This window comes from Anopheles stephensi, chromosome X, assembly GCF_013141755.1.
Source record: "Anopheles stephensi strain Indian chromosome X, UCI_ANSTEP_V1.0, whole genome shotgun sequence".
NCBI lineage: Eukaryota > Metazoa > Arthropoda > Insecta > Diptera > Culicidae > Anopheles > Anopheles stephensi.
The window spans coordinates 20,794,946-20,807,353 of NC_050201.1; the positions used below are offsets into that span (position 1 = coordinate 20,794,946).

Consider the following 12,408-nt stretch of genomic DNA (forward strand, 5'->3'; position numbering starts at 1 on the left):
GATTGTTTGCAGCTGCAAACTGGAACAATCTACTACCATTGTCGTTACTGTGTTCATGTAGACTGTGATTTCCAATGTATTGGCGGTACATTGGCTCCCTACCGACTTTTGCATTGAAGTCCCCCAGGATGATTTTAACATCGTGCCTGGGACACTGGTCAATGATTTTTGTGAGGCGGCCATAGAACAGGTCCTTCTCCTCTTCTTCGGTAGGGGCGTGAACGTTGATGAGGCTGATGTTGAAGAATCTGCCTCGCATGCACAGGGTGCATAGCCTATCATTGATAGCCTTGAAACCGATGATTTCGGATTTCAGCCGCGGACCGACGGCGAAATCCGTTCCGAGCATATGGTGGCGGTCGTGGCAGCTGAAGTATATATCGTAGCGGCTACTGCCACGCCTGTTATGCACACCATTCCCTAACCAACGGATCTCTTGTAGAGCTACGAGGTCCATGTTCAGTATGGCTAGGGCGTCATCAAGTTGCTTCAAGGCTCCGGCTCTGTAGAGAGTGCGTACGTTCCATGAGTCCATAAGAATGTTATTTTTTGGACGGTGCGGGGGTCTGATATCGTGGAATCCGGGTATCGCATAACTGTTTAAGCTTTCCGTAGTCGTTGAGTTACTTGAGGCAGGGTGACTGGCCCTGCGCTCAAGCCCCCAGGTACCTCTGGAGGGCCTCGTGGCAGTTCGGTTTAACGTCTGGTTACCCCCCCGACGTACAGACAGACCAGTTGCCTGGTCTGCCCACCCCCCTCCTGTTTAGCCTTTCTCCACCATCCACCCAAGGGGTTGGGACAGGCCCGTGTACCCAAGCTTGGATATGTGGTGGGGAAAGTTACCACTCTGTACGGCGAGGACGTGACGGAATAGGAGTTGGGTAGGAGAGCCTGTGTAACCCCGAGAGGAGCTTCGGTTCCTACCCCATTAACAGAGCAACATGCAGATCCCACCACATGCCTAAAACCTTCTGCGTCTTCATCGCTGGATCGAGGTTCAAATCTTTGGCCTGTTGCATACTTCCTCCGACAGCACGTAACACCTCCTCCTGGTTCGAAATCCAATTGTGCAGCTGGAACCCGCCTTGCTGGTGAATGTATGCTACGTTCCTACCCAAGGATACTGCTTCATCCACACTTTCAACGCTAGTCAGCATGTCGTCGACGTAATGATGAGATTTGATGCATTCCGCTGCTTCCGGAAAGCGCTCGGCGTAGCGATCGGCATTCATATTTTTCACGAACTGTGCACAACTTGGAGAACACGCCGAACCGAAGGTCATTCGCAGCATCACGTATTCATCGGGATCGGTTTGCGATGGAACTGTTCGCCAGAAAAATCGTTGGCTGTTGTGATCTTCTTCCTGTATCAGCACAGCATACTCCCTAAATCTGCTAAGAACTGCAGGCAGTGGAGAGAGCAAATCCGGTCCAGTCATCAACATCGAGTTAAGTGATATTCCGTTTACAGCTGCTGCCGCGTCCCAGACCACTCTAACCTTATTCGGTTTATTTGGGTTGAAAACCGGCAAGATAGGTAGGTACCATTTCCTGGGGTGTTTCGTTTGTATCTCACTTTCTGCTAATTTTTTAATGTAGCCTTTCTCGATGTGTTCTTTCAGGACCTGATCCATCATGTCGCGGAGCTTTGGATCTTTGGACAATCTTCGCTCTAAGCATTCGAGTCGTCTGAGGGCCATTGAACGATTGTTTGGCAGTTTAACATCGTCATAACGTCAAAGCAGTCCTGTGACATACCTTTCGCCTTTAAGAACGGTGGTCTTTTGAAGTATTGCGATTGCTCGTTCATTCTCTTTTGAGAGCATGCTGATAGCGCCTCTGTGACGGGGTTCCTCGAGCGCGAAACCACCCTTTAAAGCTGTCCCTATCTTGGCTTCGATGAGTTCACAGTCGCACTCTTGGGCCCGGTGGAATGATACGATGCTGCTGTTGATACCATTGCCGTTCCACCCAGAAACCACCCATCCTAGCCGGGTCTTTGTGGCCACTGGTTCGTCCGCTTGTCCTTCTATTGTTTTTAACGGCACCGTGAGGTGATAGTTGTTCATGCCAAGAAGGATGCGAGGGGCTGCTGCCGGATACTGTGGCAATGGAATGGACGCCAGGTGGCAAAACTTTGTACGCAGACGATCCATTTTTACCCGTTGAGGGGGTAATCCAAGGTGTTTTACCGATCGTACGTTTGAGGCTTGGAATTTCTTGGCACCACTGGACATTCCCATAATACTAACGCTCACCTGTTTGGAGTCACGTTCAGTGCGATGTTGCCCTCCTGTCCATTTCAAGCACAGCGGTCGGTCTGACCCCTCCAATCCCAACTCGTTCTCCCAACACCAGAGACTGTTCGATCAGTGAAACCGAAGCTCCATCGTCCAGAAAGGCAACTGTCTTCACCGTTTTTCCTCCGGCTTGGAGCTCGACCGGAACATATCTTAACAGGACACTTTCTTCGGTGGCTGTAGAGTGGGAGAAGTTAGCTTCTTGCCTGATTTTACCTGCCTTGTTGTGTAGAGATGGATGATGTTTCATCGTGCATCCGTCTTTGCCGCACTGCCTGGATTCTTTGCATGGAGCACGGTGCTTCCTCAGGCAGTATTTGCATAAGTACCTTCGCTTCACGAAGTCCCAACGGTCTGCGATGTTCATCTGCCAATATGCGACGCAGTCCTGCAGTTCAGCACATCCGTCGTCGCATGCACATTTGGTTTCCGTACAGTTCTGCGAGGAATAGTTTGTAGAGTGCGCATTAACGTACTTACTATTACTCGGCTCTAGGCACGATGCAGGAGGTGTCACGGATTGAGCCGCTTGCTTTATAGATTGCATCCACTTTCCGAAGGCGGTTAAGTTGACGTTCTGCAGATTTAAGCTGTGTATACCCCACATCAGTTTTATCATCGGTGGAAGGCGGCTGACAAGTTCATCCAACACTGGACCATCGTATCGCTCCTGCTTTCCGCTAGTCCTCACCGCGGCACACATCTCGTCTACGGAAACGGCGAACTGGATCAAGGTCTCCAGTTTGTCGGCTTTCGGTGGTACCTGGCGACGAATCTGGTTCAACAACGTTTTCACGATCACTTCTGGGCGCCCGAACGATGACCTTAACTCTTGCATCACTTCTTTTAGGTTTGCTGCATTTCTGAGTCGTCCCTGTACCGCCCTAAGTGCGTCTCCCTTCGGTGCTTGTTGAAGTCTCGCCATATTTTCACCATCCGAAAACCCACACAAATTTGTCGTTTCGTTAAAAGCAGTCTCAAAACGTATGAAGTTGAACAAACGTATTCAGTACTGACTCGAGCCTTTGTACTACGTCCGGCTCTCGTCGTTGCGTTTCTCGAGCTGCGTTTGCTTCTTCGAGCATCCGACTAAAAGTTCTGCTTAAATCATCCCAAGAGAGATTTACATCCCGAGGCGACGATATGGTAGCTGGGTCAGGGCGTTTGGGTAGGGACGAGATCACTTCCGTAGATCTAGCTCTAGCGTACGGCACCTGATTCGCCATTTCATCATCGACCTTTTCTCTGGCGATTGGACTGGCTACGATGGGCGTAGCGTGGTGAAGGGTCGAAGAGGCGGGATCCGGCGTTCCAGGCGTGCACATGTGGCATGTCCACTCTCGACTGTACACGGTATCATCTTCGTTCACACAGTCTAGATGAAACATCCGTTCACACCGATCACAATCCACTGCATTCTCCGTGCTTGCACCGTTGCACACACCACACAATTTGCCTTCCATTGCATTTAATGTTCGCGATCACGTTCTCCTAATTTCACTCACTTTAAGACGCGGCAATTAGAGTCTGTTGCACGAAATCTTGTGATGCGTTTTGTGAGAACGTAGAGAGCTGAACTAAACTGTTTCGCACAAATTCTTTTGACTGTGAATTATTGCACGTAACTGATTTTAAAATTGTTGCGTCCAGCAACAAGCGCTCCTCACTTAGTACGCGTTTCGGACTTTCGACAGTTTTTAACAACTTCGAATGCGTTGAAATTTTAGTACTACTTTATTCGAAAGTTTAAAATCAGCTGCGTTCATCTGCTGCGTGTTGAAAGAGAGCTCATCTCGGCGCGCGCCGAGTTTTTATTCGTTCTCCAGCCTCCGGTCAATCACCCTTCACCGCTGCTGGTGAGAGTTCATGTTTTAGGATTCTCCTGAGCGAATTCGCTTCGTTTCGCCGGTGTTATGTCCGCAGCTAAAAGATGATCCGCTCCGCTCCGCTGTCAAAACGACGTGGACCGTTGCGTACGCGACACCGTCCATGATGGTGCTCTTATCAGCTTCAGGATCAGCAGCAAGAGTGACCTCGATATCACCTTTGTGTAGAGTTGTTCGTTTATTAAACTGTTCCAGACTTACGTCCTATCACGATCACGTTCGCTAACACTCTGACGGTTTTCCCTTCTCTGCTTGGTATCCCCGTTACTTATCTGTAACACACGTTACCTTTGCTACCCAGTTGACATTACTGCCTTGCGTTACCCAGTTGACATTATTTGAATTAATCGTTATAGTCTAGTACTCTACATCCCTCACCTAGTCCAACAAATCTAGACAAATTTAACAATATAACACTTGTTAAACATACTAAGGAATGAACAAAACGAAATCATTCCCTAAACCTCAATGGTATGTTGACGTATCTCTTTGGTCTCTCTCTGGGCAGGGGACCCTCATTTTGGCCTTGCTTTTGTCCTGTCCCATCTGATATTTTTAAGGATGGAATATTAGTTTTACCTTCTTCTTCTAGAGTATTCCTTGTGCTACTCGTTGTTGGACATCTTATTATGTGAGCTACTGGTCTTCGATACCTGTTTCCATTTTCACCGGTTATAACTACCTCTGTGCCATTTCTTTCTACGATTGTAAAACGTTCTGCTCGGAAAGTAGGCTCTAATTTACCTATTTCATAATTTCTTATGAATACTTTGTTTCCAACACTTATCGCATTATCCCTGGCATGGCGTTTTCTATCAGCGTACAATTTTCCATGCATCTTGCTGATCATGTCTTTATCGCGAACTTCTTCATCCCGATTCCAATAAGGGTCAGTCCTTAATGAAGGTAGTAGGTCTTTAACTGGTCTGCCCGTGAGAAGCTCCATTGGAGATTTTCCCCTAACTGAATGAGGTGTTGTGTTATAGCTATAAACGTATTCTTGCACCGCTTTCCTCCAATCGTCTTTCATTGCTTTGGCAATCCGTAAAGCCCGCAAGATACCCCTATTCTGCCTTTCTACTCACCCATCCATCTGTGGCCAGTTTGGAATAGTATGTATGACTCTAATATTTTTGCTATTGCAATAACCTAAAAATTCCTCGCTGCAAAATGGTGGGCCATTATCGGTTCTAATCGTTTCGGGGTAAGTGTGGTGATGGAATATACGTTCAAGAACTTCAATTGTTTTACTAGAAGTCGTGGTGTTCATTTCCATAACCGTAAGAAACCTACTGTAGTAGTCAACTGCGACTAGAAATGTCGCACATTCTTTTGCTGTGAAAAAATCTATTGCTAAATCTTGCCATGCTCGCTCTGGCATTTCCTTTCTTGTCATCGGCTCCGGTGGCCCTGATTGCCTTACTAATGCACAGCCTTCACATTCTTGTACCCTGTTTTCTATGTCCCGATCCATATATGGCCACCAAATTTTCTCTCTGATGTTTCTTTTCATAGTTATTACACCTGGATGACCCCTATGAGCAATATCTAAAGCTCTTTTCCGCAATTTCTCTGGGAGAACAATTCGATCATTCCTCACTACCACCCCGTTTATGACCCCAAGTTCCTTTGCAAATGCCTGAAAAGCAAACAAATGTGACGGCCATGTGTTTGTTTCAATAGCCTTACTAACTTCATTCAAAGTTGCATCGGAATTAGTTGCTTGTTTGATTTCTTCTAACTTTATATCTACTGGTCCAATCTCAATAGAACAAACAAAATGTTCTGAAGCCTCATCAAACGCTTTACTCGACGGGGGGCACAACCTAGATAAAATATCCGAGATGTTGCTTTGTCCTGGAACGTGTACGACTGTGAAATCATACGGTTGCAACCTCAGTGCCCAACCCTCGGCACGCGTGCACGCCTGTTTCTCTTCTTGGTGTTTTCCACCAAATATATATTCCAACGTTTTATGGTCAGTGTACACCGTAAAATGAATCCCGAAAAGGTACGTGTAGAATTTTTCTACAGCCCAAACAACAGCTAAAGCTTCCCTCTGTGTTTGCGGGTAAATCTTTTCTGTATCCGTAAGTCCCTTTGATGCAAAACTAATAATTCTCGATTCATTATTGCTGTTTCTCTGCGTTAACACTGCTCCAAGACCTACTGGCGATGCATCCACATATAAATCTGTGGCATCTTTGGGATCGAAAAAACCCAAACTGTGAACTGTGTTCGCTAATTCCTGACGTAGATCGTCAAAAGCTTTATGTTGTTCTACCCCAAATATTTCTATGTCACCTCTGATAAAACTTCTTAGAGGTTCTGTTCGCGAAGAAAGATGAGGAATGAACTGACCTACAAAATTAACTAAGCCTAAAAAGCTACGAACTTTGAATCGCCGCAATTTTGTCTTCTGTTGGCCTTATGCCTTTCGAATTAATTTTGAATCCTAGGATTTCCAACTCCTCAACCCCAAACATACATTTTGATTTGTTGAGCGTAGCATTATTTTTCCCCAAGATGTCTAACACTTGCTTCAAACGTGTGTTATGTTCGGTAATGGATGTCCCCCATATGACAATATCATCTATATAGATGATAACTCCTTCAACAACCGCTAGCATCTCAGACATGATTCTCTGGAAAATCTCAGGCGCGCAGTTTATCCCAAACATAAGACGCTTAAACCTCATAAGCCCTCTTCCTGTCATAAAAGTTGTAATGTCACGTGAATCCGGGTGTAGCTCAATGTGGTAATAAGCCGACGTGATGTCCAGCTTGGAAAATATTGTTGCTCCTTTTAGTTTGTTGAGAAGTGTGTCAATTACAGGGAGAGGATAGTGTTCCCTTTGAAACGCCTTATTAGGGTATCGCATATTTATGCAAAGACGAATGTCGTCTTTACCCTTAGGAACCACTACCATAGGCGATATCCAATTGGCAGGACCTATAACTGGCTCAATTATGTCTGCTTCTAACATTTCCTGTAACTTCTGATTGACTTTTTCCTCCATCGCTATCGGTATTCTTAGGCAGGTAGCTTCTTTGGCATAACAGTATCATCAATTGCAAGCTTCAATTGGATTCCCGGAAATTTTGGAAATGGTGTTTTCTTTTGCCCTATCATATTAACTTCTAGCCCAACTTTCAAAACTTTCAGCTCCTCCGCTGTCTTTTTGCAAAGCAAACATCGATTCGCTCCTTTGATAACGAAGAATTCTGTGTAGACCTTAGGTTTTGCAGCATTGATTGTAATCCATGCCTCAAAACCAGCCACCACTTCCAATGGGACTTTAGATGCATACGCATTGAACTGGCGATCACATTCAAACTGCATGTTAAATACCTTGGCCCTGCTACCAATTAATTTTCCCCATACTTTTTCTGTTTTCGTATTTATCATTGCTCCTGAATCGATAAGGAACTCTACCGGTATTTTATCGATGTGTCCCACAATCATTCCATCATTGGTGTTTTGTTGCTAAAATAGAAAATATGAACATACGATTAATTATTTGAAAATAACAGATAGTAAGTTCCTTTCCTTTCATATATTGTTTATTTTGATGACTTACGAAATCAATTCACTAATTCAATAAACGAAAGGAGGATTTAAAGGTTCCGTTTTCCACAGATTATAATACTCAATCATTTAGCAATACGGCCAGGCCGTTCTTTATGAATAAAAAAAAAAAAAAAAATACTCAATCATTTCTTTATGATTTCCAAAACAGAAACAAAAATTTGAAACTAAAGTAAACTGAGTAAGTTGTCACTCTACCTTTTCTATAGCCGGGGGCGATTCATTACACAATGCATTAGCCACTTCCGGTTTCTGCCATCGGTACCGGTTGATTCCCTGTGTTGTACGCCTATTTCGCCCTTCTGTGCACTTCCTTGCAAAGTGTCCCAACTGTCCACACTTGTTGCATCGAGAATTTCTAGCCGGACAGTCCTTCGCTTGATGCCTCCATGAGCCGCATCGTCCGCAATCCTGGGAAGGTCTATAACCAGTCCTCCAATCTCGTCCTCGAAAATCGTTCCCTGTCGATGACGTTTTCCTTTCCGCCGTATAATTAATAGCCAGCGCACTGTTTTCTCCCTTAAAGGGATGAGATTTTTCTTTTTGTTTCACTAGCACTTCTCGATTGATCGCATAATTTATCAGATTGTTCAAATCCATTACTCCTTCCAGGCCTTTGTCTCTTACTCGCTCATCGCTAGCCCCAACAGTTATTTGCTGAAGAATTTCTTTTTCTTCACGAGCACCAAAATCACAACTACGCGCTTGTGTTTGTAGACGTAGCATGTAGCGGTTAAAGGGTTCATCGAGCTTTTGTTTTAGCGCGCGGAATACCTCTAGCTCAACCCTTTCATTGCGTTTTCCAATAAAGAACGCGTTGAGCCTTTTAACTGCGTTATCATACTCCGGAATTTCTTTTGGTGCCATTGGTGGTTTAGGAGGTTCTGGGACAACTTCTCCCACTACAGGTGCTAAATTATAGTAGATACGTTGCAATCCTCTGCCTCCACGGGCCAAGATAAAAAGCAACTTCTCATGTTGCGATTCAGTCTGCTTTAACTCCAAGACTATCTCGCATGATCTATGCCACTCTTCCCACTCACGGCGCAACGCCGAACTATCAACGGCATCGTTAAATGGTTCCAACTGGAAGTGCTGTTCCATCTGTAGAAAAAAATGTAAACAAAAAAACCCACATTTGAGTTGCGCCAAGCTACCGTAATGATAATCCATAGTGGCTATCCCATTACGCTTCTCCCTATTTTCCGGACAGATTTCGTATAAAACCTCGTTTTGGATTCCTCTTCCTATTCTCAACATATTCTCACTACTGCTTTCGTTTCCTAATCACTTTTGATTTCTATTTTTCTCTTGCTTTCCTCCATGACTCTATCTTCCGATAGATTTCATCATTCCACCATTGTACTCCAAAAATTTCGTTTCAGCCTATTCTATAAAACTATGGCATATTATCGAACTGTGTGTTTCGGTGCCTACATTGTTTATAGCGCTTCGGTTTTTTTTTTTTTGAACCGGACTCGCTTTTCCGTATTTCTGTACCTGTGTTTTGCTCAAACGTGTGCTTCGAGGTATTCTCTCCTCGGACTCACAACAAAATCTTTTGTTCTTTTCTCGGACTCGCAAACATTTTTCTTTTGTTTAGCGCTTCGGTTATCTACCGGACTCGCTTTTCTGTTCTGTTTCTGCTTTTCTGTGATTCTTCTTTACCTGTGTATTGCTCAAACGTGTGCTTCGAGGTATTCTCTCCTCGGACTCACAACATTTTTTTCTAATGCGCTTCGGTTTTTTTCTCTTTTCTTTTTTTTACCGGGCTCGCTTCTTTTTTTTCTTTTCACGGGGCGTTCTTACACGTGCGCTTCGAGAACTTCTTTTCTCGGACTCGCAACCAATTTTCTTTTCGGCATATTTCATCTCCCAATTTAGTGATTCAATCCTTCTAACCCAAGTTTGGCCTTATCCCTGTTTCTCTGATAAGTATATTAACTTAGTGTTTCATTAGCATAATCACTGTTGTTGATTTTTTTTTTGACTTATTTCACTTTCTTCTCAAAACTTAGCAACAATAAGTTGGTCATTTCAACCAAACACTTGATGAGCACTCTGTCTACAATCGTAATCACTGTTTAAAATGTTTCACCATTTCACATAAATCCTTCTTGAAACTAGACATTTCAAAATTCCCCACGGGAGCAAACAACATTTCTCACCTTGTCTTCCGTTGTTCCTCCGTTCTTCTCAAGTCTTTTATCCTCAAGTCTATTTCCTTAACGGTTCGAAATTTATTACCGCTCATTCCTCTTACTCCTCGCTTCGGCCCCTTTTTCCCTTATTTATATATATTTTGCGCTAGTAGCGGTGCCTATCGGAAACGCGCGGTACTATGGAGACGGTTGGGTCAAATTAATTTGACATTCTCCCCCCCAGCGTAAGATCACATTGTATGAATGTGGCTTTGTTTACATCCGGCAGTTTTCGCGTGTTCTGATCGTGATTGCCCGGTTCTGCTATTTTAGTGCTTTCGTTGGTTTTCCCTATCAATATTTTCCTCCTTAACCATTGGTGTAAGTGTAACATCTCAGTTAAGTGGTTAGTCGCACTAATAAGCCCACCCCGTTTGAGTCGTCGCCTGTCTTCCCTACTGTTAATGGTTTAATGCGCTTAAACCACTTTTCTCGCCGCGTTAAGGTGAGTATATAATCCGCAACCCACGATTCCCGGATCTTTTCTGTTACGCCTGCGAAAAAGCACATGATTTTCAAGATTACCTCTCTATCGTCGAACTCTTCCATCGGATGATTTTGGTTTGGAATTTCAAAACAATAGTTCGTCGTTAGCCACGCCACTCCTAGAACCTCCCCAGTCGAGGCGCCCGTGCAGAAAATCGAACGCTTGTCCGTTCGGGTCCCCTGTTGCAACGTATCCATCCGATTACGGATTTCGAAGCCACCTTCCGCTTCGATGATTCAAACCTCTCCCGGTAATTCTCGTTCATCGTTTTTTGAGGGTATCTTTCCTGGCGTTTTGGCCTCACCTAGCGAATTGGTTGTGATATATCTTTTTTTTTTTTTTGTAGATTGTCTGGTTCATGTGAGAATATGAGGGAATTGCCGTAAGCGTTTGCGTCTTGTCGCAAGGATCCACGGGGTTTCGGTCCGAAGGCGATCCAACCTAAGCGGGTTTTGATGGCGGCTGGCTCCTGTTTCCTTCCCTCGACGTATGCAAATGGACGCATTAGCTGACAATTATCGATGCCGATGAGAATTCGCGGTGTCACGTCGCAACTTTAAGATCGCAACTTTAGACCTTCCAGATGCTTATACTTTCTAGACGTAGCATCTACTGAGAACGATTGTGAAGGTAACGAGAGGTGTTGCAGAGTGTGTACCTTTGTAAGCGTAAATTTTCTCATCGTGTTGTCGACGCTGGCTATTTGTTGTGCTACCTTTACTGAACGACTTTCATCCTTTTCAGTCTCACCGGTCCCTCTGATGCACAACGGATGCGGTGTCGCTTTAAGATCCAGTTCCCCAATCAAACTCTCTTCAATAGACGTTCCCGTTGAACCACTATAAAAAACGCGCACGTCTTCACGGCCTTATTGTCGCCAAATACAACCACAGGTACGTATTTGAGTAAGACTCCTCCGCTAGTGGACGAATGGGTGTTTACAATTACCTTCTTTGCTGGTGTACACGCGTCGTCAGTGGGTATTGGCGCAGTCGAGGCCGGAGTACTGGTTCGGTTTCATCCCGTATCGTGTAACAGTTGATGGTGTATAGATCTGCAACCGTCTACACCCCACTGTTTTCGCGATCTACTTCTGCCTCCGTCTTAACGCAGGCAGTATGTTTGACTCTGCTTCCACGTCGGAAGCGTTCGATGTGTGGGCTGAGAGCCAGGATTGGTTTTGAACCCATCAGACATTGCTGAGGCAAATCTGCTGGGTTTGTCGTCGTCCTTGTGTGCCCACGTTGACTCTCGGCACGATCGAAGGCATCGCTATAAACTCGCTACGCGTTCAACTGCAAAACACTCACTTAAACCTCTCCGACTTTAGTTTTACTATCTGTATCTGGAGATCGTTTTCTCGGCGCAGGATATCGGAATCCATCACTTCTACTTCCTCCCAGCTCATCTGAAACGGATCAAGCGACGTTTGTCGGCCATCGAGCCATGGCTGTGGATTTCGCTGTGATGGCGTAGTGACACTAGTCGATGGCGTCGGCTGGCGTCTCTCAAAGTGTGATGTTATCGGTAGATTTGGTATGGTGGATGTGAAGTTGAGTGGTGCGGCATTCGTCAGCGTAATCGGTGTCGCGAGTGTGGAAGAGTGTGCCGTTCTTACGTCGTCTTCGCTTGTCTCGCTAACCGTGTTTGCTGGTGCCCGGGGTTGACCCCACATGACCCCGGATCGGTGGTGTGTGCCGCGAACGATTGCGGCGCTTGGCGTGGATTTCTACCCATACTGCTGGGATCTGCAGTACGCAGATCTACCTGTTCAGTTGGTCTTGGAAGTTGTCCGCGTCGCGTATCTTCCAAGGTGATGTGTTCGCTTCCCGCTCCGACGCTAGGCTGTCGCGATTCAGAATCGCTCACAAACGACACTTAGCGTCTTGCGGTACGAGAATTCTCTCCTAATGACCGCGAATTATGGACCACTACCGTACTATCC

The 12,408-nt window shown here is 45.3% G+C and overlaps 2 protein-coding genes across 7 annotated transcripts in view; one reads left to right on the top strand and one right to left on the bottom strand.

The window, feature by feature from the left end:
* Positions 1–12,408, top strand: part of LOC118513437 (uncharacterized protein K02A2.6-like) — a 54,053-nt gene that overhangs the window by 35,321 nt on the left and 6,324 nt on the right. For 4 of the 6 annotated variants that reach the window (XR_004906468.1, XR_004906469.1, XR_004906473.1 and 1 more), the window contains exons 4-5: positions 10,810–11,093; positions 11,208–11,356. The gene's annotated coding sequence lies outside the window, so the exon portion shown is untranslated. Of the gene's footprint in view, positions 1–9,994; positions 10,422–10,559; positions 10,714–10,809; positions 11,126–11,207; positions 11,357–12,408 lie in introns of those variants that run through there. The other 2 variants (XR_004906474.1, XR_004906470.1) reach the window with 2 other exon arrangements.
* Positions 6,018–9,965, bottom strand: LOC118513687. The gene is made up of 3 exons (XM_036059805.1): positions 9,944–9,965; positions 7,974–8,879; positions 6,018–7,673 (listed from the first exon to the last, which is right to left on the bottom strand). The coding sequence occupies exons 2-3, from the start codon at positions 8,877–8,879 to the stop codon at positions 7,221–7,223; spliced, it is 1,359 nt and encodes a 452-aa protein (XP_035915698.1). The 5' UTR covers positions 9,944–9,965; the 3' UTR covers positions 6,018–7,220.

Excerpts from the sequence above, each read along its gene's own strand:
- LOC118513687 (XM_036059805.1), bottom strand. The coding sequence starts at position 8,879 with ATGGAACAGCACTTCCAGTTGGAACCATTTAACGATGCCGTTGATAGT. Across the intron at positions 7,674-7,973 it reads CGCCCCCGGCTATAGAAAAG|CAACAAAACACCAATGATGG; the intron begins GTAGAGTGACAA and ends TTTCTATTTTAG.